We start from the raw sequence: 27,842 nt of genomic DNA, 5'->3' as shown, positions 1-27,842 counted from the left end.
TGAAGGCAAGACTTCCTGAGGCCAAAAGCCAAAGGACTATATTTCAGTATTATCTCACTCCCACAACTGCTACTGTTTCACTCACAAACCTTTGATTTTAGCATTAAAGTAATGAGAACTAAAGACAAGAAAGCATTTCCTATTAATCTGGAGATTTACGAAAGACCAAAGCCAATCTGAGAGGTACAAAATGGTACAGAAGTCAGTAAACAGAGACCCATGCTACAGATTCCACATCAAGTTCTTTATAAACCTGGTAGATCACATTTCAAGACTTTGCATTTCAAGACTGAACCCCCCTAAGCACTAAAACAAGCATACATTTTAAAAAGAAACATCAATCTTCCACCGATTTCCTTTTGTAAAAACTATACAGAAGGACAATTCTAAAATGCAACCTGCAAATGAATGTAAAGGCTTTGTTATACATTATAATTGGTTTGAAATATTGTCTAGTCTTGAAACCAGAAATGTCCTCTCCTTTCCATGAAAAGCAGATTTTCGGAGGTACGATCAATGTGAAATTAATTCTTTGAAGCAACAATGTATTGCCCGCAAGGAGACGGAGAGAATTTCTGCAGTAGGTCTAATTCAAGGAACAACTATCTTCTTTTTACATGGGGATCATACCTGTAAAAAGCAAAGAAATTAAAAAATAATAATAAAGAAGTTACACTCAATGCCTAGTTTTTAAATCCAAAGTTCAACAGGAAATATAGTCACATGTAGTTTAAGTGGTCCAGGTTAAGTTATTCATTTGAAATATTTTTACCCTTCTCAGTTAAATAACCTCGAAGCACCAAACAAGAAAAAAGTCACAACACAATTAATGAAATCCTCCCCCCTCCCCCATTATAAAATTATAAAGGAACAGCTAAATTTTGAATGAATATGCATACAATCCAAATGCTTGGTGAATAGTCAAAATGGAAGCAGTGATTAGGTCAGATGGGCTCCCTAGGGAAGGCATTCCACAGTATAGGTGCCATGTTTGAAAAGTGCCCAGTCACCACATCCTAGGTAGTGAGGAAACACAGAGCAGGGCTTCTGAGTTTATGGGCAGGTTTGTATTGGAGGAGGTAATGTTTCAGATATTGGGAATCACATTTAAAGAGAGTAGTATATGCATTCAGCAGAGACATGAAGAGATACTATCTTTGAATATACACCTTGTAGAATTGATGGTGGTGCAAGCAATGAATCACTGATCACAGCTTGGTCCTGTCATTATATGTTCAGTATTGCAATAGATTATGAGAGACAAGCTTCCTGTGCTGCTGGTATATGCAGGCCAATAAGTCCTTAGTGGAGAGGATTTTGTTTAGTTTAAACTGGTGTCAGTCTCTTCAAACCTGGTTCCAAATTTAAAATAATTCCTCCACCTTCTCCAAATAGGTCTCCTGTCTTCATTCAGTTTGATAGCTTATCACCAAGTTATTTCAACTACAAAGAGTGTACAGGTACGTATTTGGAAGTCTGAAGATTATCCTCTTGTTTCTAGGTGCCAGATCTTCCATGACAGAATCTAACTCAAGATTTTTTTCTCTAATTGTTTGTATATTGACAAACATATTGATTGTCATACTGACTTTGATTTGGCTGCTACTAAATAACTACACAGTTCTACTTCCCTTAAACCTAATCCCATTTGTTAAACCTGCTATATGCTCAAAGGAAAAAATACAAATTGCAAATCAAATTGCATCAATTTCCAAACAACAGATTACTACAGGACATTGATACTATGTGCACCTTCAATAAACTGATGCGTTAGATTTTGTGCACAGGAATAACAGTTGGATTAATACTCTGAAGAGCATCGTATTTTTGCTGCAGACCTGATGAAAAAAATCTTTTCCAGAATATTTCTCATCTACCAAGCGGCGGCGGGGGGGGGGAGAGTATAAATTACACCGTGTAACAAAAGTTGAACCATTTCATATTTATCTGAATATTTTGTGTTCAGATATTTGTGTTTGAATTTATGTATGTAAAAAATACAAATGCTGCCCTCAGTCATTCACTGTGAAAAAGTTTGCAACTGACAATGAAAGTTAAAGATTAGCAACCAGCAGATACAAAATGTGAGGGCTACCCTTCCACAAGGAAGCTTATGTGTGATGTTGGTAAGCTCTGAAAAAAAAGATTGAGATGGTGCATTCAAGTATATGTTTAAAAGTTACCTCCTGTAGTTTTCAGATTCTTCCCTCTTACGAGAGATAAGCAGGCAACTTGCATAGAACTGGAGCCAAACCATCTCAGAGATGATAATGATGTATTGGCTTATGCACAATAAAGCGTCCTTGAGACAGTTAACTGAAAGTAAAACCCTCACCTGAAAAGGTCATCCGCAAGTGACTCCTCTCTTGCATGGCGATTTTGTTCCTAGAAAAATAAAATGTTCCTTTTTATTTAAGAACCTCTAAGAAAGATAAAAGTATCCTTATTTTACATTCATGCATTTACATATCAGCATTGCGTACAGCATATTTACAAGTCCAACATCTGTCTGAGACTTTGAGCATTACAGCCAGGGTTTGTTATGTACAGAAATAAAAAAAAATAAAAAAAATTGCTTTTGTTTCCCTTTGAAAGAAGGTTTTGTGTTTCTTACCTCCATTTCTTGCCTTAGCCATTCTTCCATCTCAGAATTCTTTCTAGCATGAGCAGCTACAAGATCCGATCCCCCAATAATGAGTGGAAGCTGTCCTGCTCCAGGGTAATCAACCTATCAAACACAGAACGTTCACCACTTAAGCACAAAAACACCAAAGAAAGCACCAACTTCTGTGGGGGAAAAGAAAATCTCAGGAAGGGATTTCATTTTTAGCAAAAGGAGAAATAGATGCCTCAATATGCAGATAAAAAACACTACTCCTCTTAAGCCTGCTTGTTTCACATGCAAAGAAGTGAACAAGGGTACTCTTTATCATTATTGGTATTTCCATGTGTATTGTATCTGTCACAACACGTAATATACAGTGGTTTGTTTAGAAACCTCAATTCCCCAAGAAAGATTACTTTCTGAAAACTAGACCACTGTACAGTGGGCGTTCCATATCTGTGAGCTTGACATGCATGGATCCGAATACCCATGGATGCTGAGCCTGCAGCTGAAGGAACTCAGAGGATCTCTCTGATGTGACCGGAAGGCACTTCCAATTTGCTGGCGTGAGCCCCCCACAGATTTCATTATCCACAGAATTTGGAATCCACGGGATGGTGGTCCTGGAACAGATCTCCCGTGGATACAGAGAGCCCACTATTTAGCATCCAAAGCAAAAAATGTCTGGATTGTACCAAGCAGAGCAGCAGGGGGTACTACAGGCTACAATGCATTATTTTTTGTTTTTAATCCAATTTTGAGTTGTTAGCTGTCTCAGCCTTGCTTAAGGCAAGGTAGGATATAAAATGGAAAGTTTCTTGTGACAGTCTAAGAGCACGTACTCACCTTTTTAAATCTTTTAAAATTGTTTACGTGACCGTAATCTGCTTTTGTAGCACAACCGTCTCTCTTTGGCCGGCTAACAACCAGTGATCTAAACTCAGTCAGCAAAAGCCTGCTGGGAAGATTGCTTGAGTCACTTGCAAGTTTTTCAGGATTCTTGTTGAAGAGGGGGGGAAAGAAAAGAATTAGACAACAGTTACTGAGGTTATTCTAAAATTCACTTCTGTAGTTCAAGTCACAGTCACTTTAATAATAAAATGGCGGTATTTAATTGTCAATGTTCAGAGACCATATTCTAAAGTTTTCCAACGAAGGCTGCAATCCTAAACATGCTTTCCTGCACCACTGAACACAATGGGACTTACTTCTGAATAGACATCCATAGGATTATGCTGTATATCTGCTATACTAGGGAAACTGAAATATGCATTCCCCGGCAGTTATGTGATCATCTGTGAAAAATCTACATGAATTTACTCATCTGACATCCTCAAATCACATCATTCACCACCTTTCTTTATGAGACAACAAAACTGTTTATTTAAACCTTCTATTTTAAGAAGTAGATATAGAAACAAAAATGGGTCTTCCACAATTCTGGCTCTCATTCTAAACAAACAATTACAACTGAGGTGGAGAAGAGAAAGGGCAAGACAAACATGCTAATAATATACAAGTTATCTAATCTTCTATGCAAGACAATCTCAAAAACATTTCATCCTCATGGTATTCCTTTAAGTTTTAAAAAGATTCCTTTGTACTTAAAATGATACATGCGAAATACCAATGCGAAGTTATTCTTTACATTCGAGTCATTTCTTGTGCAGTCTGATGATTCTTCTTTTATCTCTCGTTTCTGGTTTAAAGCTAGAGGAGTCTTTGTAGTTTCTTGCTGTTTGGGAAGAAAAAGTGTATTATATAATCTCTCTCTCTCTCTCTCTCTCTCTCTCTCTGACACACACAAGAGTTGGATTACTGAGTCTTCTTTCCAGTTCATCTTATATTAAAATTTTACGTGAGGTAGCTCCCACAATAGAAAGAATCCAAAACTCAGGACCCTTTGCATTCATTTTTACTTACTTATGGCCACAATTGATAAAACAAAATTTGTTTTATTTCTTGGTATACCAAGTGGGTCATTCTCAGAATTTTGAAGCACAAGAAATCTAGCTTGCATTACAGAGTAACTTTAGTAAAATGTATTGGTGTGCATAGCAGTGCGGCTGATTTGCTGTGGCAGCACAATAGACAGATGCATTGAGTCAACACACCATGCATTCATATTTGCTTTCTTTAAAGGAGAACACTTTTAAGTGATTCCTGAGTGATTCCTGAAATAAAGTTATGAGAGACTAAAAGGGGATCTTAATACTCCAAAGCAAAAGCTAAAAGATGTTTTTAAATCTCCAATAAAAATGCTTCAGGTATAGAACCACAATTCAGCACAGAATTAGGACATTTAACCCATGATTTGAATTTAAATGCCTGAAATTATGTACTGTTGTGACTTTTTTTTGGTTGGGCTCCTTCAATTACAGAATTTTCACATGAATACTGTCTTATAAGAGGAAACTAAACTTCTACACCTTGTATGTACACACGTCCCTACCCACAAACATCAACAGGCATACTGCCTTTAAAGATCAGTGAGATAATTCAAATCACTGGGGGCAGAAAGGACAGGCAGTGCGGCAAGGAAGAGAGAGCTCAGGCTCAAACTGGTGCCCAAAGGAACATTTATTGGGACAAAGGCACCACCCAAGGCATTTTGGACAAATTATCACCCTGAGGCTAAAAATTACAAACTCTACCATTTCAAAAGATGCTTCTTCAGAATTTGTTACATTTCTATCTCACACTTTCCTCCCATCTAGGAACTGAAAGTGCCTTATAAGGAATTCTTAGGCAGACACCGGTCAGGGCACATACCTGACCTGCACAAGACCCGCTCAGCTTCAGCAAGTTGGCTGTGCCCTCAGATCATACCCTGGGGCTTGAACATATTCTGCACTTCAGATGACCACAGGATGTTCATAGTACATCTGTGCCAATAAATTCTCCTTCAGACAGTATTCTGATGTCTACAACTTTCTGCTTCTATGTGAGCACTGATGCAACTGCAGCCCTTTCCCTTCTACCCCCTCTCCCGATCTGAAGTTTGATAAGCTCTCTTCCTCTCCAGAAACCTGCTGGCATCATATACCCAATTTATAAATTTTATCAATAGAAGGTATAGGACAACATTTCCTTCCACTCTCAATATCATTGCTGTGTAATTCAGCTGTGTGCAAATAACCTTATATTGTAAGATGCTACACCCAATGCATGGTTTTGTTATCATCTGAAGAACTCAGAATGCCATTAGATGGTAAGAAATGCCCATACCGACAGCCTCTTGGCCTTCACGTCTCCTGCATTGCCTAATTGAAGATCAAGGGGTTCCTGTGCTCCTTCATTTTCCAATTTCCGTTTTTTCTTTACACCAGAAAGACTTCCTTCACCTCTTTCTTTTCTATCTTCGTCCCAGTCGAGCTCTTTGCTTGCAAAGACAAGCTCTAATGAAGCTGAATCTTCATCTGTGAGGTCATCCAACTCCTTCCTCTTTTTTGATGCAGACTGTCCAGCAGGAATATTTTCAGTAGCAGTTGTCTCTAGTTTGCTAGTCTCTGCCACTGACTTTCTACTTGGGTCTATACAAGACTGGCTTGTTTCCTGGGACAAGGAACACTGGCCCCTTTGAGAGCCTTCAGTATTGTTTTCCCACAGTGACAATGAAATAGGTTGTGTGCGGCTTCTGTCCTCAATCTTTGCATGTTTAGGTACTGATGTTTCTTCTTCCTCAGTCCTTTCCCTTAAAGAGAAAAAAGATGTTGTTCTGTCTTGATATAAAGCTAGATCTCTCTCTCACGCAGACACTCTCACTGCTAATGCAGATGATGACCAAGTGACCAAATGCACAGGGCACAATCATGCATAAGCCAGATGGTATGAGCACTAATTATAACCAATGACAAGCATTTTAACATATGGATCTCAATGGGACTTCACTGTGACTAAATTTGTTGGGTATAATCCAGTAGAAATTAATTGTATCATTGAGCAATCTTGCAGGAAGCAGCATATCACTTAAAAGTGTTTGTTGTATAGCTTTTGGTAGCTAGCAGGTGATTGATACGCAAAAACCTCTCCTAAAATCCATATCTTCAGTTACTATGCCATTTGGGACAGAAACTGTAGCTCTCTCAAAAATTTATTACTACAGAAACAAATGTAGAAACAAATGTACAAAATAGAACAGGTGCTTCCTAAAACTAGAATTTAGAGAACGAATAGTGGAACTGGTTTGACAAAAGTAGTGTGTACTTGGAAATAAGATTAGTGTATACTCACCTTTTTGGAGTAGCTCTCTGGAAATAATTTGTAATTGAATTGGATTGTCGCTGTGAATCTCTCTCTCTATTCCTGCCAGACCCTGAAAGTCTAGAGGGAGAGAGTGCCAAGCTGTTTGAGTCAACCCCAGACCTTTTGTTCAATCTGGATAATGCTGGCCCCATGTTTACTCCTGGAGTCTCCTTTACAGAAGTTAGATCATCCTGATATGATTTGCCTCTTTGTTCCTTCAGGGAAAATTCTTTATTTCTCTTCTTTCCAGTCACTTCCATGCTACACAAGCAGGACAGAATACCAGGTTAGCAAGACATTCTAAATTAATGAGCAAAATCAGTGCATAACTAAGCACATCCCATTATTATAACCCAAGAGAAAATCCTCAAATTTTCTTCTTCATTCTTTGTCTTTTCTCTCTCTAGCAATTTCCTTTTCTATAATATCTGAACATATTTTATTTATATCCTGCTCTGTCCTATGGGCTCAGAGCAGCTTACAGAATTTTTTTTCCCTATAAGAACATAAGAACAGCCCCACTGGATCAGGCCATAGGCCCATCTAGTCCAGCTTCCTGTATCTCACAGCGGCCCACCAAATGCCCCGGGGAGCACACCAGATACAAGAGACCTCATCCTGGTGCCCTCCCTCATCCTGGTGCCCTCCCAAGACTATATGTTAGTCTTGTTCCAAGAAATACACAATCCAAAAAGGTTAGTGGTGATAAGACACCAAATGAACTCGGAGTGAGATAATAAACATATAAGTAAATTTTAAAAGAAAAAAGGGCTCAGACCCTGGCAGTGATCTCTAGAGCAGGGGTGCCCAAACCCCAGCCTAGGAGCCACCTGCAGCCCTCGGGGGCTCCCAATCCGGCCCGTGGGGAGTCCCCAGTCTCCAATTAGCCTCTGGCCCTCTGGAGACTTGCTGGAACCTGCGCTGGTCCGATGCAACTGCTCTCAGTGCGAGGATGACTGTTTAACCTCTCACCTGAGCTACAGGACAAGGGCTCCCTCCACTACTTGCTGTTTCATGTCTGTGATGCAGCAGTGGCAGCGAAGGAAAGGTTGGCCTTGCTTTGTGCAAGGCCTTTTATAGGCCTTGAGCTACTGCAAGACCTTCATTCATTCATATAAGTTCCATCTCTAATATATTCATCTATGTAAATTTATTCAAATTTGAAATGTAAATTAATTTGTTTTTTCCCAGCCCCCAACTCAGTGTCAGAGATCATGTGGCCCTCCTGCCAAAATGTTTGGGCACCCCTGCTCTAGAGCTCTGATCAAAAAACAAAAAGTAAAAAAACTGTACAATTAAATTGAATGACTCAAGGCCCAATCCTATCCAACTTTCCAGTACCAGTGCAGCCGCAATGGAGTCCCAAGGGAAGGGAACAATATTCCCTTACCTTGAGGAGGCCTCTGTGTTTGCCTCCTCACCACACAATGCAGTGCACACCCCATTGGTACAGCTACACTAACACTGGAAAATTGGATAGGACTGGGCCCATAGGCTGTAATCCTAGCCACACTTAACTGGGAGTAAGCCCCATTGACTATAATGAGACTTAATTCCATGTAGACATGCATATTGGGCTGTTAGTCACACCAGCTATGCTGTGTTCATGAAATCACATTTAGAGGAGATGCAACCACTACTTTACCACGTGTCCATCTGTTGTTCGGCCTCTGTATCAGCTACATATGCAGTCAAGTAATCTGAAATAGCTGGCATTACAGTCTCATCTACTACTGCATTCTGAGAAAGACTTGGTCCTGGAACAACTGATGATGAAGAGGCAGGTTTTGCTCCTGTAATTTGAAAATATAAGGAAGAATGGTTGCTAGCATGTCAAAAGTGCATGTACTATTTACCATGATTGCAAGGTACAATACAGAATATCCAGGTTCTATATTTTATTATTGCAGCAGAAAAAAAAATACTGATTTTATTAAAGTGTGTAATTATTATTCATGCCTGTGAGGCATTAGATGCTATCCCATATCATCAATTTACATAATTCTCTCTTAGAAATACTTCAGCTTTCATAAGGGAGCCTGAAATTCACATCACCGTAATTCAGTTTGGGACACAATTATAAGCAAGGTAACATATTAAGCAACATATTCTATTAGCATACTAAAGTCTCTCAAAGAATGCCATTTAACAAATGCCATTTATTAACAGTATTTATATACTGCTTTTCAACTAAAAGTTCACAAAGCGGTTTACAGAAAAAAATCAAATAACCAAATGGCTCCCTGTCCCAAAAGGGCTCACAATCTAAAAATATGCAAAGGAATACCAGCAGACAGCCACTAGAACAGACAGTGCTGGGGTGAGGTGGGCCAGTTACTCTCCCCCTGCTAAAAAAAGGAGCACCCACTTGAAAAAGTGCCTCTTACCCAATTAGCAGGGGTAATTTTAAACATTTGTTCGTCAACTATTCCTGTAGGGACGTGTCCATAGCATATATTTTCTTTCATTTGGCTTTCATCTCGGGTCTTAAATAATAGTCTTCCAAAGTAACACAATTCTCTTTGGTTTTCAAAGCAGTTTTTTTTTTTGTTAAATACAACTATGTTGTCATTAAGATAATCTGCACAACTGTTGACACCCTCCAGAAGTTATTTAAAGATCCTAAGCTGACTACTGTTCCTATGCAGGCAGCAAGATACCAATTTAAGGGCACAATCCTAACCAGGTCTACTCAGAAGTAAGTGCTATTTTGTTCAATGGGGCTTACTCTCAGGAATGTGTGGTTAGGATTGCAGCCTAAGACAGTCAAACAGCTTCAATCATGCAGTCCTAAAAGAATGCATTATGAGGCAGCCCTACAAACTGTTTCCAGTACTCAGTTTCTACATTCATTTTAAACAGCTAAATTCACTAAATGAAAAAGCAGCTGATGCATTCATGGTGAGCAAAAGAATCAGCAAACTGCAGAAAGAGAGCATTTGCTCAGGAATTAGGAAACAAGTTTTACCTCCTGCTTCTACACAACATATATATCAGTGAACAGTTCAGAGCACTGAAAAATATGCGCCTTTTCAAGCTAATGATACACTGTTCATAACATTCATACTCAAAATCTTCAAAATGTTTCATATACAGTCTCAGTTCCCTTTACAACAATCTTGCAAGGTAAGTCAAAATTATTATCCTTTGACAGGGGTGCTGGAACTTGCAAAACAATTGAGTTTGGGGCTAAAGCAAGACAAGGACCAGAGATTTCTCCGTTCGCAGCTCAGTCTCTTAGAGCACAGAACAAAAGCACTCTTGGGCTGGCACAAGTCCCTTGCGCTGGCCTGAAGGTGTCACAAAAGTGTTGTGAGACACTTCTGTGCCACTGTGGGACTTGGCAGGCCACTGCACAGAGATGCATTGGCCTTCAAGATACCTTAAGCTGGCAAATTTGCCAGGGCATGTCTGGGGCATGGGGGGAGGGCGTTTCAGGGGCATTCTGAGGCGGGGGGAGGGCAGGTGGCATGCAGGCCAGTGGGAGGACTGGGCCGGGGGGGAGCAGGATCTAGTGCTTAGATCAGATCCTAACCCCCTTCCGAGCAGCCTGGCCTACCACTGGGCTGCTAAAATCTGTGACACCTCTTTAGGTGGCACAGGGCCCAATTCTATCCAATTTTCCAGCACCGGTGTAGCCACAATGCAGCCCTGAGGTAAGGGAACAAATGTTTCAAACCTTGAGGAGGACTCTGACTGCTTCCCCAACACAGGAAGCAGTGCATACCCTACTGGCACCACAGCACCAGCATAGGAAAATTGATAGGATTGGACCCACAGATCTGGGCAGGTCCATTTGGCCCACTGTCGCATTGCACAGGCTAAGGGAAATTAATTCCCCTTGCTCTGAGTTGCGCTGCAGCCAGTACCAACCCTGCTCTGGATGCAGCACAGGCCAGCTGGCCTGCCTGCTCCAGGGCAGGTTAAGACTGAGCTGTCCGACATCTAGCCCTGATCAACCTTTATCAGAAGGGACCTAACATGTGCACAAGCATCCCTGATGGAAAAGGTGCCAAGTTCAGTAGCACGTTCTTTGCATGCAGAAGTTCACAGGTTGAATTCTAGGAATCCCAGTAGGTCTGGAAAAGACCCTAGAAACTCTAGAAAGCCACTGTCAGCAAGTGTCAACCATACTAAGCTAGATGCCTTGGTGCAAAGGCCGTTTCCTAGGAAAAGCAGAAGTGGAAATTAAGGCTAAGATTATGCAACTAAGAACAGATAGGAAAAGTTGGAAATGGAGATTCTATTTTAATCATAAAACCTTTATTGGCATTAAAAACAATTAAATACACAGGGTAAAATTTAAACATTTAAACTTCATTATGGATCATGCTTTCATTATCACATCCCACGTAATAGTTCACGAGTAACTACTTTTTTAAATATCAGTCACCAGGAAATCTGCTACCAAGTTTGTAATTACTTCGGAGCCATCCTCGAGGAGGAAGCCCACATGCCCCTCGGATGAACCAATAAAGTTGGATAAAATTGGCTCTAACAGGCGTTCACAAAAGTAACTGTGAGCACAGCAATGACACAAAATATGGGCAACTGTATCAGGTTCCTGGTAGCAAAATTCGCAAATTCTACATTCATGTGGGATATTTTGAAATCTTCCGGAGAGGACTGAGGAAGGAAAAATATTAAATCTTCCAAGCATAAAAGCTTGCCTCTTGCCAGGATTCACTAACTTTCGGAAGTAGTTAAGACCATAACCAAAAGAGGGAGACAAGCCAAAATAACACGGGGAGCAGGTGGGGTTAAGATTACGAATAATTAACTGGGTTTCTTCCTGCCATAGTCTTGTCCTTAAGATTAAATATGCTCGGTTAAGATCAGTGTCTGCAAGGGATTCCAGGGAAAGGCGGCCCGTATTTTGAAGTTTGTGAGATTCTATTTATTATTTATTGGAACTGGATTTTGTAATTCAATTGATTTTTGCTTCTTTCAACCGATGATCAAGAATTCTATGTCTGTAAAGCATACAAGACTAACTTAAGGCTGTAATATCCTGATAAGAAAACTCTGTAATGGACTAGAAGTATTTCTTCCATGAACAGAAGGCCCTTCCATTCACAAAGGGGAAAAGAAATTTGTACTAAAGCCTCTCCTTGCTGCAACAGTCTGCCCTGCCATGTACCAACTGTTCCAACACTCAGGAGAAAATTTCCAGGGAACTACAAAGTAAGAAAGGGATTTGGTTAACATTGCTTATGTGTCCCTCTTTCCCTCCCGCCATGGAAATATTTTCAGTGCATGGAAGGAATACAGTACTTGGGAGCTGACTTGAAAGTTGTAGAGCCATCTGTAAAATCTAGTCCCTCAAAATAAAGGGAAGATTTAAGGGTCAAAGAAAGCAGGTCATGCTGTAATTTCTTAGTTACCTGATTCAAGTTGACTTTGAGGATTGCAATACATTTCTGTGGATACAAATATAACGGCTAAGCCAATCTCTGCCTCTGAAATTGGTCTGTATTTCTTTCTGTTGAAAGTACACAATCAGAAAGACAAACAAGTCATTTAGTGAACAATGTCATGATAAACAATGGCCAAAAGGAATCCTGCAGGGACAGACCTCTAAGCAGCACACAAAATATTTCAGCCAGAATCTACAGGGCACCCTGGATTTTTCAGGTTACCCGCCTCCTCCTACCCAGCTCCTTTCATCTGCAAAAAAACTATTCTTGAGAGTCAGGGAGGCATCCTGAGAAGTATTAAGTATGTTGCAAAGTGGGACTTAAAGGGAACATTTACACACAATAGCATAAATATCTTTGAAACTCAGTCGAGAGGTGCTGGCAGTGGTACAGGTTAGTTCAAAGAAAACTTTCAGCAACACTTCACTGTTTTTGTCTGTGCAGTTTCCTGCTTACACTTTTTTTACGTTCTGTGAATCAGGTTTTAAACTAACACCAATTAATCTGGAAAGAGAAAAGGTCTACAAAAGCTACACAAAATGTTGCTATAGTTCAGCTGAATTCATACCTTACACTACTCTTCCCAAGCTGTTGGCATCCTTCAGTCTCGGAAAACTATGGTATAGCACTCTGAATGGTGGTTCTGGAACAGAGTGTCCTATCCAGTACGCGAAGCCTGGGTCAAGTAGATATGGAGGATAGACTGTTTCCCATGCAGAAAATCCCCCCTCTCCACGTCACTGAAATGGTCCAATGGAAAGGCAGAAGCCAATACGGTTGGTTCCAGCGGCATCGCAGGAGTTGCCAGAACGTGACTGTGTTCAGTCATGAACTGCCTCAGGGACTCCGGCTCCAGATTTTGCCTCGGGGTTGACTCCTGAAGCCTTTTCCATAACTGGACGTAGCCACAAGGCAGTGGAGGTTTGGGATCTGAGTTTTCCTTCTCTCAGATGAGCTGCCTTCCCAGGCTAACGAGTCCCATCTACCCGGTGGCTGTTTAGTCGCCTCTTACGACAAGTACAGCCAAACTGAGGGCCTATTCTTATCCCCAGCCCCCAGGGGAATTCCCCCCAGGGGAATTGCTTGCTGACAGCAAATTCTTACCAAGACAATACTGCTTTTAGGACAATTGGTACTACCTACCTGCATGCCCAGAATATATAACTAGGGGTGCCATCTGTGAGACTAACAGCGTAATGCAAACCTTGCGCTGTGCCGATGTATCAGTTCATAAAAGCACTGTAAAGAATTTTTACTCTGATTCGGGAGGAAGTGGCACCAGCAAGAAGGTCCTGCATTGGCCCTGCATCTGGAGCTCTAGCTGCAGACAAAAAGAGGTAAGGTGCTGAGCAGTACAGGGGCGAGGGAAGGGAGCTGAAGCATTTTTGGGCCAGGGAAACAGCAGTACAAGGGGGCAGATTAGGCCCTGGAAGGGTGAAGGATCGGTGGAGGACTCCTCCTCTGTATCCTAACCTCCACTCACAGTGTTACACTGGGCTTGTGCCAACTAAATAGCTGGCGCAGATCCAAGAAGCCGTATAAGGCAGGCTGGGGCTCAACACTGAGTAATGGAATAAATAACCATAAGACCTCCAGCTACCTCCTAACCTGCCCTGGATACAACATAGGTCATGTAGCCTGGGCTGCCCAGCTACAGTCCTAAACTTCTCATATTCAACAAATTCTACTGAGGGCCTATTAAACTACACCAAACTTCACTCGGGATCATAATTTGATGCAATTTTTAAAAATCCAAATTTAACTGCAAAAATTTATTGGATATGATCTATGCATCTATTTTGACACTAGAAATAGATCACTAATATTTACAACCAAACTGTAATCTCTGTTGATCTCTTACACATCTGAAAACTGTAACTAATATCCATGTTGCATCAATAGGCGCTTAATTATTTTGCTGTTTTTGCTTCAATAAACAAACAAAATAACCACTTTACCTTTACGTGGCAGCTATTTACTAAGAGTAGTCCTATTTTAGACAAAAGACAAGGTCATACCTTTTCAAGTCATCTAAGATAGTATCAATCCATTTCCTCTCCAACTCCAAAACTGATGCTTGAGAATTGGTGACTCCTACATCAACAACACAAACATCAGGGGCTACCAAACAAGAAGCATCCTCCATTCCTTCTGTCATCAGCTTTGCTTCTCCTCCTCCAAGTGTAACTGCTGGACTCAGCTTTGCATGCTAAAATTAAAAACAAGATACATAGAATGTGAAGTAGATAGAGATAAAGATGACCTGTTTCTACAATAAACAAAACTTCCATATTTAAAAAAAACTCAAACAATATGAGGATTCTCAAATAGCATTATGTTACAAGAGTGATCATTAATCATATTATACTGTCTATATTTTTTTTTTGTTGGCATCCTTCAGTCTTGGAAGCCCACAGTATCGTGCTCTGAATGATGGTTCTGGAACAGTGTCCTCTCCAGTGCGTGAAGCCTGGGTAAAGTAGATACGGAGGATAGTTTGCTGTTTCCCATGCAGCAAATCCCCCCACTCCACGTCGCTGAAATGGTCCAATGGAAAGGCAGAGGCCAATACGGTTGGTTCCAGCGGCGTTGCAGGAGTTGCCAGAACGTGACTGTGTTCAGCCATGAACTGCCTCAGGGACTCCTGCTCCGGATTTTGCCTCGAGGTCGACTCCTGAAGCCTTTTCCATAACTGGATGTAGCCACAAGGCAGTGGAAATTTGGGATCAGTTTTCCTTCTCTCAGATGAGCTGCCTTCCCAGGCTAACGAGTCCCAACTACCCGGTGGCTGTTTAGTCGCCTCTTACGACAAGTACAGCCAAACTGCGGGCCTATTCTTATCCCCAGCCCCCAGGGGAAACTGTCTATATACAGATAGAGAAATCTGTTATTTCAGTTCCTCTGTCTGGAAGAGAGAGACAAGGAGAGAGACAGGGAGGGCCTGCATTCTAACACATGAAGGAGCACCCAAACATTACCATGTGTGTCCAAGAAGGGATTTGGAAAAAGGCATGGAAGCAAATGCGTGAACCTAATAGTCATTTCCACTCTCTAATGCATAAAGCAATCCTCTGAAGGTCTACTAAGTCTTCTACTCATTTTTATGAGCTACATGTGCCTTTATTTATATTAATGCAGTTCAAGGGAATACCCTAAATAAACGTGTACAAAACTGATTGCAAGGTCCAGTTCAGAGTACTGATCAGTGCAACGCTCCTTCACTTGGATTACAAATGCTATATGCAAGCAGAGGTAATTCACCAAGAAGTCAGGTTTGCTCTCTTACCTGCCTTCATAAAGAGCAATCTAAACACACTTTCTCATCCATACTGAAACATGTCAGTCAAGAGTACTGAGTGAAATCTGCGCTACAAAATTAACCTCTGTACATACATTCTGGCCTGCCCTCACAGGTCATCTGAGGGGGCTCTCCTATAAGTACCACCTTTATCGCAAGTTAGAGGGATGGTGGTGCGAGCCTTCTCTATAGTAGCACCTCAATTATTGAATTTCCTTCCAGGGGAATTAAGAACTATTCCCCCCATGGCCTTTCAACGAGGGCTCAAAACGTTTCTGTTTTGTCTGGTGTTTGAGTGATGCTTGGTTGTTTCTCCTGGTATCTGTGTCTTTGTAATAATGCTGTGGTCTATATAGTTGCCCCAACAGTTTTACTGTTCTTATTATGACTTTATTTTACATTTTGTATATCACAATGTTGTATTTGTAAGCTACCTTCGGCATTTTCTTTGGCATAGAAAGGTGGGATATACATCTTTAAAATGGATAAATATATGAAAGTACCTTAAATCCTGTTTTATTAAGCTCTGAACAGAAAAGCCTAAGGGCGCAATCCTATCCAATTTTCCAGTGCTGGTGCAGCCATGCCAGTGGGACTTGCAATGCATCCTATGATGGGAAGGCAGTCACAGAACCTTCCTTAAGGTATGGGAACATTTGTTCCCTTACCTTGGGGCTGCATTGTGGCTTCACTAGTGCTGAAAAATTGGATAGGATTGGGCCCCAAGTCTGTTACCTGCTTTGCAGTTAGAAACACAAATGTTTTTCCTCTGAAGATAGTTTTTCTTCCAGGACACATTGCCAGATCCAATTTTTCACTCTTAATACTTGGCTCATCAACGGGAGGATAAAAACTGCAAAGGAAAGAAATAATTACTAAGATGCAACTGAAATGTTGGCTATGTTCTTCAAGAGAAAGTTCATGAAAGATAGACAGCCATGGCGTGATCGTTTTTGCAGCTAGTATGATAAAAATGTTGAAAATGGGAATGCAAGAGGAGAGGGGAGATGAGTCCCCCTCATCCACTTCTCAACCCTTCTGCAGCCTGGATAGCCTACCCTGTACTTCGTACTCAACATCTAGTTTCTTAGGGTTACATCTTATTGCTTTAATTTGTTTACAATGTAAAATCCTGTGTCTTTTATCCCCAGTTTCTCTTCTGCAAATGGAAAACGTTTCTACTTATTTAAGATTTGGAGAAATCTTAAACTTGCATTACATGCAGGTCTGTTTCTGCATTACATGTAGGTCTGAAGACTCCCCAACTCATCCACTTTGCAACCAACTTTTTGGGCCAAAGGACTGCTGTGCTGAGGTGGCAAGGAATTTTGCTTCCTCGAGTCCCCTTAGGATAGAATCACACCTATGGCGTCACCCCTCTGAATGTGGGTCCAGCAGTAAAGTCCAATTCCCCCCACCAATCAGAGTTTTGTGTGACAAACTGCAAAAATTGTAAAGGGACATAAGGAATGTAAAGGAATGTAAAGGAATGTAAAGGGACATAAGCATCTCCTATATTCCTACCCAGCTCTCCCTCTCACCCAGAGCAAAATACTTAAGCAAACTTTGCACCAACAGACAGGCAACTACACTCCTCCATAATAATCTGAATATTACCACGATGCATATTTTCATACAACTCGGCAGCCAAGTATAATTTCTCTTCAAAACTCAGGTATTGCTTAAATACAACAACTGCGATACAAAGATTAAAAACTGAGCAGTACTGTTCAAACAGGTACTGGATTTTAATTCCAGATCAAAAGTCACAAACTGTTGGGTTCTCAAATTTTCTAATTTTTTCATGATACTAAAAGGCTTAAGAGAAACCTCATTTCAAACTAGAAATTGAAGTTCTTTGGGGGAATAATTTTTCTTAAGCACTTAATCATTGGATTTTTTTTCCAAGCAATGCTTTGTTAAGCACTACTCCCAGAAGAGTATATTCACCACTTTGAAAATATTACCATAGAGATCTCTATAGCAACCTCTGAAAATGAACCTGATACAGATCTCATAACAAAAAACATCTTCCAACTTCTTAAGACATCACATAATGACAGTGTCAGTGAACACACATTCGGCAAATATACATAAGAACAGCCCCACTGGATCAGGCCATAGGCCCATCTAGTCCAGCTTCCTGTATCTCACAGCAGCCCACCAAATGCCCCAGGGAGCATACCAGATAACAAGAGACCTGCATCCTGGTGTCATCCAGGTCTACAGAGCTTGTGTCCTGAGTACACTTCTGTACTGCAGCGAGTCATGGACTCTTCGCTCACAACAGGAGAGGAAACTGAATGCATTCCACATGCACTGCCTCCGACGCATCCTCGGCATCACCTGGCAGGACAAAGTTCCGAACAACAACGTCCTGGAACGAGCTGGAATCCCTAGCATGTATGCACTGCTAAAACAGAGACGCCTGCGTTGGCTTGGTCATGTTGTGAGAATGGATGATGGCCGGATCCCAAAGGATCTCCTCTATGGAGAACTCGTGCAAGGAAAGCGCCCTACAGGTAGACCACAGCTGCAATACAAGGACATCTGCAAGAGGGATCTGAAGGCCTTAGGAGTGGACCTCAACAGGTGGGAAACCCTGGCCTCTGAGCGGCCCGCTTGGAGGCAAGCTGTGCAGCATGGCCTTTCCCAGTTTGAAGAGACACTTGGCCAACAGTCTGAGGCAAAGAAGGAAGGCCCATAGCCAGGGAGACAGACCAGGGACACACTACACTTGCTCCCAGTGTGGAAGGGATTGTCACTCCCGAATTGGCCTTTTCAGCCACACTAGACGCTGTGCCAGAACCATCATCCAGAGCGCGATACCATAGTCTTCCGAGACTGAAGGTTGCCAACATGGCATCCTGGTGTCCTCCCTTGCATCTGGCATTCTGACAAAGCCCATTTCTAAAATCAGGAGGTTGCACATACACATCATGGCTTGTAATCCATAAAGGATTTTTCCTCCAGAAATTGGTACAATCCCCTTTTAAAGGCATCTAGGCCACAATATACTATTATAATTATATATCGATTCAGTAGTCAAAGGTCTTCCTAGATCCCCATGAACTGAAAAATCATAGGCCAGTATGTCATCTCCCTTTTCCAAGAAAAATGAATGTATTTTGGCCAAGGGGCTATAGATACGCTTGGGCAATATACATTACTAGAAGATTAAATAGGAGATATTAGAAGATTGTTTTTCTTCCATGAAAGAGCTCTCATGGGAAGTTCTACAGGGATGTGGTGCTGGCGTCTAGCCTAGATGCCTTTAAAAGGGGATTGGACAAGTTTCTGGAGGAAAAATCCATTACGGGGTACAAGCCATGATGTGTATGCGCAACCTCCTGATTTTAGAAAAGGGTTATGTCAGAATGCCAGATGCAAGGGAGGGCACCAGGATGAGGTCTCTTGTTATCTGGTGTGCTCCCTGGGGCATTTGGTGGGCCGCTGTGAGATACAGGAAGCTGGACTAGATGGGCCTATGGCCTGATCCAGTGGGGCTGTTCTTATGTTCTTATGGGTTGTCCTATCTGTTTGTAGAGGTTGCCTAGGATTTTGAGTGAGTTGTTATCAGTATGCTGATAACACCCAACCCATCATGATGGTTGGATGATTGTTAAAGTCAGTCATGGCTTAGCTAGGAGTAGATAAGTTGAAATTCAATTCAGATGAGAGTTGCTCACCACAGGTGACCCTAGAAATAGAGAATTAGTAAAAATCTGTATGGAAATATTTTCGCTAAAAGAGCAAGTTAACTACTGGGGAACGCTCACAGAGCTGATCCCACTCCTGAACCATCAAGTGCAGTCTACAGTCGGAAAGTATTCTATCTGATGTGGCTGATATGCCAACTATGCCCCTTCTTAGGGAAGAGTGATGTTGCCACTTTTATGCATGCCCTAGTAACTTCGTCACTAGAATATGGTAACAGACTGTATATGGGACTGCCATTGAAGACAGCTTGAAAACTTCAGGAGGTTCAGAACATGGCATCCAGATTAGTTTAGCATTTAACTCATCAAAAACATATCATTTTAATTCTTCAAGACTGCAATGCAGTGGATCATAACTGCCCAAATTATTATTAAATCTTTTTAAAATTTAGGATACATGCTAACTTAAGGGGATACATTCCCCCCTTTTTAACCAACCCCCAACTGTTGTTTTGCTAATTGTTTTATTTAGTGTTGCATTTACTGTTTTTATTTATTGTAAGCCTTGTTGTTGTTTTTTTGAAACTTGTAAGCTGCCTTGACAAAAGAAAGGTGAGACAAAAATTTCTTAATCGAACAACATAATTTCTTACCTTTCAGGCTTAGGTAAACGTTGCTTAGCCTGAATGGCTTTCATTAATTCATCAAAATACTCCGGCTTTGTAATTGGTCGACCACAAATCAATGCACATATTGTCTAAAAATAAGGCAAAAAAACACAACCCACCATAATTCACAATATTACAACAGTATTCTCTTTCACTGGCTAATGCTATCCTGCTTTCATCTATTTTTTTATGGGTGCTGTTCTCACTCCTTCCAATCATTACCCTACCTTAATTCCCCCAATATAATCGAGAACTCAACACACAAAGCACACAACAAACGCCACTATCTAACAAACGCCAATGCATTACTACTTATTGTAAGCCGCCTTGAGTGCCCTTTACTGGGACAGAAAGGTGGGATATAAATTCTATAAATAAATAATAAATATTGGGTATCAGTAACTACCTCCACACCTGGCCATCTCTTTCTTTAATCCTGCGCTCTCAATTTTTCCTCAAATTTAATGCTGACCCAATACAATCAAATTTCTTCTCTCAATCCTCTACTTTTAAAACTACTCTTATTAAAATAATTAATGATCTCTTCAAAGCAGAAATTCAAAGGCTTATAATAAATCCCCATTGTTCTGTATCTTAACCTTACCTTGAGTGGCCTCTTGTCTATTGAATTGTTCATTCAGCATTTGTCAGTAGTGGTTGTCACTATCTTCATATTATTTATTAATTTTATTAATTATTTATTAACATATCATCTTCTAGCTCTCCATAAACCTAAGGTTTCTTTCAAAGCATCTCCCTACTTTCTGTATGGCTACTGGACTCAGTGAAAAAGTTTAACCCATTTCTGCCAAGTCCATAGGTGTACCTATTTGATCACTGTTGCGTATATGCAACGTTGGGTAGAAATAGCTTAACAATGCAATCTTATGCATGTTTACTCAGAAGTAAGTCTCAGAACTGTGTGGCTCACTCTCAAGTAAGCACGCATCAGGTTGCACCCTAAGGTCTCTTTTTCCTACACAGAACCAAGTCTGATGCCTCAAAGAACATTACTATACTCTTATACTACAGCACTTGTTACAAGGAAACTTGCATTTGAAACCAAATGTGAAAATGAACTGAGAGAAAAGAAGTACAGGTTAGCCTTTGGCACCCACAGGGGTTCTGTTTTCAGATACTCTGTGGATCTTCCAGCTGCAGGTTCTGAACCCATGGGTAAAGAGACTGTACACAAAATTGTCTAACATAACTGATTATAGATTTTTTTTTGTTAAAAAAAAAAAAACTATCTGGAAAAAACCAGATTACACCTTCGTATCCAAACGACAACCACACATCTCCCTTACCTTTACAGTAACCTTGACAGAGACCATAGCAAGATGAGTACATTCTGCTTTCCACTCATTCACAACATGGCCCCCCAACTCAAGAATATTTTTGTTTAACACACTTTTCTGTGAGACATCCAGGCACGAAGAGCACACAACCAAAGGCTCATATTCTACCCTGGAGAAACATCCAAACACAACACAAAATGTTCAAGAGAAATTATTGCAGAGAGTTGTAGAAATTTCAAAGTTTCATGAACCCGGGTGTGCACAAGTATACTTTGATTGTTTCTGAATTTATACAAATAGACACTGGCATTTGATGTTCATTCTTTAACAAATGTTCACTTAAAACCCTCATGTGTTGTTTGGAGCACCACAAATAAGTTGTATTAATTCTGTAGTACTTCAAATGTGAAGAATTTTTAGCAATAATTCTGCAGACACAGAGAAAAAGGCTCTCAACTTTCAGCTGCACTGATTTTAATGTCAGTAATAAAATCAATAAAAGTATGCAATAAAGTATCATTTAACCAGCCTTTTACAGTCCGATTCGAAATAAACTCTGAAGTAAGCTTCACTTCGGCAATGACTGCAACGTTTATTTCTTCAGAATAAGTTCCTTCTGAGTTCTGAGTAAGAAATAGGATTGCAGCCAGGCAGTCCAATCCTAACCTGCACTGGCACAGCCAGGCTGTATGGGCTGTGCTCTATCCAGCTCAGGTTAGGAAGAGGCTGGATGTCTCCTTGGGGTAAAGGAATATTTTTCCCCTTACCCTGGATAATGCCCCAATCTTCCCTACGGGGCTTTTCGTATCTGCATGAGCTGTTTAGCTAGCACAAATCCAAGAAGTCCAGTGTAAGGCTGCAAGGACTGGGAAGAAGGTTAGGATACAGCGGAGGCCTACTCTGCCGTTCTCACCCCCTCCCAGGCCTGTCCTACTCACCCCCAATTCTCCCTCCGCCCTAAAACATGCCTCCCCACTTCTGGAATGTCTTCCTTCTGCCCCTGCAACACCTGGCAAAGTACTTACCTTCAACAGCAACCAAGCCTGAGGATACAGCGCTGGTGAGGCAGCATAGGCCTCTCTGGCAGTGCTGCCTACTTGCACAGTGTCACGAATATGCTTTAAGACACATTTGTTACACCCTTGGCCACTGTGTTGGTCCAACGCATGAATCAGATTGAGTTCTCAGTGATCCGATACACTGGAAAAGTTATACTCATTCTGAAGTATTTTGATTATTCATGAAAAACCAAAGACTGTTCATAGGTCTTCAAAATTGCCCATTAAAAATTAGTCTCTCACCCATTTTTTAATTATCTGCAAAACATAGGCTATAACTTTCCAACTCACAAGTTCTCATTTTAAAATGAACAGAAATGATCCTACCTGTACTTGCTTCCAAATACTCCAAAAGTGACTCTGTCACCAGATGTCAAGGATCTAGTCGAGCCACTTGGCATTTTTTCTTCATTAACAAAGGTACCATATTTAGAAGTGTCTTTTAATGTTAACAGAGGCAAAACAGAACACTGACTCTGAAAATGAATATTAAAAAAAACACTGTACTAAGAATTACTCTTTCTTATATACGAAAACTGAAGGCACTGTGTTAAAGATGTTAGCTATCCAGTTCATTTTAACCTAGTCATGCAACCTTCTTTTTACCACAAGTTAACAAGGTAATCCTATACATGCCTACTCAGAAGCAAGCTCCACTGAATTCAATGAGCCTTACTCCTAGTTAAGTGTACATACATCAGCCATCCAGTAAAATTATCTCTTCAGTAACGTGTTGGATACGCTATAAATTTGTGTTTTCCTATCATTCAAACCTTTCCTAATACAATTTTTAGAAGCCCACAGTTCAGAAAGATAAAACAGGATACTAATGTTTCAGTATCCTTTAAAAGTGAACATTGGTATATGCTGTGAAAGCAAAATATACAATTCACATTTTTGTTTTCTAACAGGTCCACAAACTTAAATAAACAGAAACATACATACATCCTCTAAAATTCTATACCATATACACTTTACTTCTGCAACTTTTTACCACACACAGGTCAAGCAACAATTATAATTTGTATCTATATTTTTCTAGCAAAAACACTATCTGGTTTATTTTATATACAAATTCTTAAACAAAGTACATTCAAATGATAATTTGCAAAGGATGCGAAGACCTGAAATGCATATATATAAACACAACTCCAGAACCGAGTGACTGTAAAGAAATAATTTAGGTCCCTTACCAGGTACCGAACTGTATACTCTTTATAATGTGTAAGACACATTGCATTAGTAGTTGGCAACCTTCAGTCTCAAAAGACTATGGTATCGCGCTCTAAAAGGTGGTTCTGGAACAGCGTCTAGTGTGGCTGAAAAGGCCGATTCGGGAGTGACAATCCCTTCCACACCAGGAGCAAGTGCAGTCTGTCCCTGGTCTGTCTCCCTGGCTATGGGCCTTCCTTCTTTGCCTCTTAGCCTCAAACTGTTGGCCAAGTGTCTCTTCAAACTGGGAAAGGCCATGCTGCACAGCCTGCCTCCAAGCGGGCCGCTCAGAGGCCAGGGTTTCCCATTTGTTGAGGTCCACTCCTAAGGCCTTCAGATCCCTCTTGCAGATGTCCTTGTATCGCAGCTGTGGTCTACCTGTAGGGCGCTTTCCTTGCACGAGTTCTCCATAGAGGAGTACGTTATATAATGGCTACGGCTGAACAAAGAGTAATTCTACAATGAATTCATAATTTTTTATTTGTGATACTTACAAGGCTCATTTGAGGATGACTAACAGAAAGAACGGCATGACTTCGGCTGATTGATGAATCATCTTGAATTAAAATTGCACAATTCTTACGCCCAACAACATAGTTGACACCAACTAGGAGCCGATGTGACTGATCTGAAACTTAAACGCACAATTTAAAAGAAAAAGAGTTAGTAGAGGTCACATTTTTAAAAAATGGAATAAACTCACTACTACAGGATTGAAACTGAACAAATTAACTTCGTTGTTTTACTAAGTAGTTTTCAAGTACTGTTGCATCTATGAAGTGCATTAGACCATTTTCATGAACATGGGAAATGACAGAGATACACAAATATTACTAAGCATTAGTTACGTCACATTGCTTATGTTTTTGATATAACTGTGCAAAATGTGTAAGAGGCTTGGTTCAGTGGGCAGAGCTCCAGCATGTGCTTTCTGCAAGCTCAAAAAAGCCTTCCTGCCCACTCTGAGCCTCTAACTGGTGCTTGTTGCATTGCGTCTGGCTTCCCAATTTAGAAGTAATTGGTGATGACATCATCGGTAGTTCTTCCAGTGGTACTTAAGAGATGGACCATGCAAAATGATACAGAGGGAGACAAATTGTGAGAAACACTGATGTAGCACAATCTCTCTCTTACTCTGTGTCTGTAAACCCCCCCATGCATAGATACGTACAAAACACATATTTTCTACAACTAACCTGGCCTACTTAAGAACAAGACCAAGTGACATGACCCTCACAGCTAAATATCTGGGGACACGTGTCAAAAAGACTCACCTCTAAGTAGACATACATGGAAAATTGGGCTGTCACACTATTTCACCTTTCAGAAGATTCCGTTATTACTGGAAATTGCATTGAAGCTATTTTTATGGCAGAAGGAAGGAATGAAGTGTTATATAAAACATACATACTAGAACAGTGTTTCTCAACCAGTGGTACAGGTACCACTAGTGGTACTTGAGGTGGTTATCTGGTGGTACTCACAGCACCCATGCCACCTGGCAGTGAGAACAGGTATGTGACACAACAAACAGTGGTAGGCGGTTCGGCTAGGACAGAGTTCCAAAGCATGCTTTTCCTTGCTCAAAAATGTCTTCTTGTCCACCCTGAGCCTCTAACTGGTGTTTGTCATGTCGTATAACCATCACCATGAAGTAGCATAGTGATCACGGCAGTGGGTGAGGAGGCAGGTAAGGGCAGAGCCTCCCCATCAGAGTCCTATGAAAAATGCTGCCACCGTGTGAGGCACCCAAGCACTCACAACCCGTGCACATAGTGCATAGCAGATGGGTTGTGGGTGCCTCACACAGTAGTGGGTGGGGAGGCAGGTGAGGGCAGAGTCTCCCCATCAGAGTCCTATGAAAAATGCCGCCACCGTGTGAGGCACCCAAGCACCCACAACCCATGCACATAGTGCATAGCAGATGGGTTGTGGGTGCCTCACACAGTAGTGGGTGGGGAGGCAGGTGAGGGCAGAGCCTCCCCATCAGAGTCCTATGAAAAATGCCGCCACCGTGTGAGGCACCCAAGCACCCACAACCCATGCACATAGTGCATAGCAGATGGGTTGTGGGTGCCTCACACAGTAGTGGGTGGGGAGTCAGGTGAGGGCAGAGCCTCCCCATCAGAGTCCTATGAAAAGCACTGCCACCGTGTAAGGCACCCAAGCACCCACAACCCATGCACATAGTGCATAGCAGATGGGTTGTGGGTGCCTCACACAGTAGTGGGTGGGGAGGCAGGTGAGGGCAGAGCCTCCCCATCAGAGTCCTATGAAAAGCACTGCCACCGTGTGAGGCACCCAAGCACCCACAACCCATCTGCTATGCGCTACGTGCATGGGCTGCGGGCGCTTGGGTGCCTCACACGGTGACGGCGCTTTCAAAGGACTCTGGTGGGGAGGCTCGGCCCTCCACACCCACCGCACGTCCCTGCTCCATGCAGGGCTAGCCCAGGCTCAGCCAACCCACACAGGGGCAAAAGACCTCAGAGCGCCCAGCACCGAGGCGTTGTCAGACCAGGCGGCTCCTTCTCCACGTGCTCCTCCCTCACCTGGACCCGGGTCAGCGGCTGGGACCAGCCTCCACATCCTCAGGCGCTCCTGTCTCCGCAGGTGAGCAGCCCAACCACCGCCTCCCTGTCCCAGTCTCGTCCCCGACTCCACCACACATGCGCGGCTCAAGTCAGCGCCGCCGAGGCCGTACACGCCCAGTCCCAGAAAAGCCCCCTGGGGAGAGAGAACAGCGCCACCTACAGACAGCAAGGAGGAAACGCAGCCAGGAGTGCGCATGCGTGTCTTGTAAGAACAGCGCGGGCGGCAGGAGTGAGCGCTGCACTGCGCCACCTACAGGTAGGAAGGTGGAATAGCACTTAAAGTTTCCCAAGTGGGGTGGCCACACCACCGACGGAGACAGGTAATATACTGCTCGCAGAATATGGCTGCAGTCCTATGCACACTTGCCTGGGAGTAAGACCCATTGACTATAACGGGACTTACTTCCGAGTTAACATGCGTAGGATTGGGCCCTATGTTGGCTAAGCAAATATTTGCATCACATTACATCATGGTTGATATAACATGTAAATAAATGTTCAAGCTTTATCATTTTCTGCAGTGTTTCTCAAACCGTGGGTCAGAACCCACTAGGTGGGTCACGAGCCAATTTCAGGTGGGTCCCCACTCATTTCAATATTTTATTTTTAATATATTAGACTTGATGCTCCCATGGTATGTGACTGCATTTGCGGAAATGTTACAGACCTGTACTTTTAACAAGCTACTATGTACGTATATTCTTTTAACAATGATAGTAAATGGAACTTACTCCTGAATAAGCGTGGGTAGGATTGCAGCCTGGGATTGTTAAAAAGTTTTCTGCTTGCTGATGTCACTTCCGGTCATGACATCACTTCTGGTGGGTACTGACAGATTCTCATTCTAAAAAGTGGGTCCCAGCGCTAAACGTATGAGAACCACTGATTTACTGGGTATAAACCCTCAGCATAATTTACTGAGAGTGCACTTAGGATATAAAACCTAAGTTTAATATTCATGGTGAGTAAATAGGTTTAAGAATTTAAATGCTTCTCAAATATTGCAGCTCTCAAGTTTATCTTTTGTGGCTCTTATGTTAAGCAAATTGGCTGTCCCTGGCATAGACATTTATAGCTTTCTCTTCTGGCACTGGACTAGCAAATTCTGGAATTGGGGGGAGGGAGATGCAAGCCAAAGTTGCACTCCTCCTATGTTCATTTACATGGGAGTAAGCCCCATTGAAGTCAGTGAGGCTTACTACTGAGGAGACATGCATAGGATGCAAAGGGTGGCAGAGTGCCTATACATTGAACCATTGTATAGAATGGGGTGGGAAAACTTTCAACTTTAGGGATCTTGGACCTTTAACAATTGAGTAAGAGAGAATTTCAGCAGGTGCAGCTTGCCACCTGTGAGATGAGAAGCTGCACCTGCTGAAATTCCCTCTTGTATACAATTGTTAAAGGTCCTGGATCCCTAAAGTTGAAAGTTTCCCCATGCTGGTATAAAAGAGGAAATTTGGGCAGATGCCACTTTTCAAACTCTTCCACGTTGAGCTGCATCTGCCCAAATTCCCCCTTCTCTACAAAGATTAAAGGTAGAGGCACTCTGTCCCCCTTTGTATCAGGTCATCCTAGACCTGCATTTCACTGTATGAGATGCAAGTCCCATTGCGTCCATTTGGGCTTACCCCCCAGGCAGGTGCACAGCGGACTGTGAGTCCAACCCTATGCCTGTCTACTCAGAAGTTTAAATCCCATTCTAGTCAATGGAGCTTACTCTCAGGAAAGTGTGGACAGGAGCCACACCTCAGGGCCCCATCCCATGCCTGTCTACTCACAAGTAAG

The 27,842-nt window shown here is 41.8% G+C and overlaps 1 protein-coding gene across 2 annotated transcripts; it reads right to left on the bottom strand.

The window, feature by feature from the left end:
* Positions 1-135: 135 nt before the first annotated feature.
* NBN (nibrin) lies at positions 136-26,110 on the bottom strand. 2 transcript variants are annotated; one of them, XM_066623965.1, is made up of 16 exons: positions 26,013-26,110; positions 23,955-24,094; positions 22,576-22,724; positions 21,200-21,359; positions 19,878-19,981; positions 16,301-16,418; positions 14,286-14,476; positions 12,235-12,332; positions 8,496-8,643; positions 6,839-7,111; positions 5,834-6,299; positions 4,233-4,340; positions 3,452-3,604; positions 2,615-2,728; positions 2,336-2,385; positions 136-630 (listed from the first exon to the last, which is right to left on the bottom strand). In XM_066623965.1, the coding sequence occupies exons 1-16, from the start codon at positions 26,047-26,049 to the stop codon at positions 603-605; spliced, it is 2,337 nt and encodes a 778-aa protein (XP_066480062.1). In that variant the 5' UTR covers positions 26,050-26,110; the 3' UTR covers positions 136-602. The 2 variants fall into 2 exon arrangements, with proteins under 2 accessions (XP_066480062.1, XP_066480063.1); XM_066623966.1 differs by having other exon boundaries at positions 4,254-4,340.
* Between the last annotated feature and the right edge of the window lie 1,732 nt (positions 26,111-27,842).

This window comes from Tiliqua scincoides, chromosome 4 (assembly GCF_035046505.1).
Source record: "Tiliqua scincoides isolate rTilSci1 chromosome 4, rTilSci1.hap2, whole genome shotgun sequence".
In the NCBI taxonomy this organism is placed as follows: domain Eukaryota; kingdom Metazoa; phylum Chordata; class Lepidosauria; order Squamata; family Scincidae; genus Tiliqua; species Tiliqua scincoides.
Note: the sequence above shows the minus strand (reverse complement) of the source record. Positions and strands in the feature narration are given on the sequence as shown.

Bases quoted from the DNA above. Each gene is read 5' to 3' on its own strand.
- NBN (XM_066623965.1), bottom strand. From the start codon at position 26,049: ATGTGGAGGCTGGTCCCAGCCGCTGACCCGGGTCCAG. The intron at 12,333-14,285 runs GTATGACCTTGT...TACTTTCAACAG, and splicing joins ATCTTAGATGACTTGAAAAG to AAAGAAATACAGACCAATTT. The intron at 631-2,335 runs GTGAGGGTTTTA...TGCTTTTTACAG, and splicing joins CTTGCGGATGACCTTTTCAG to GTATGATCCCCATGTAAAAA.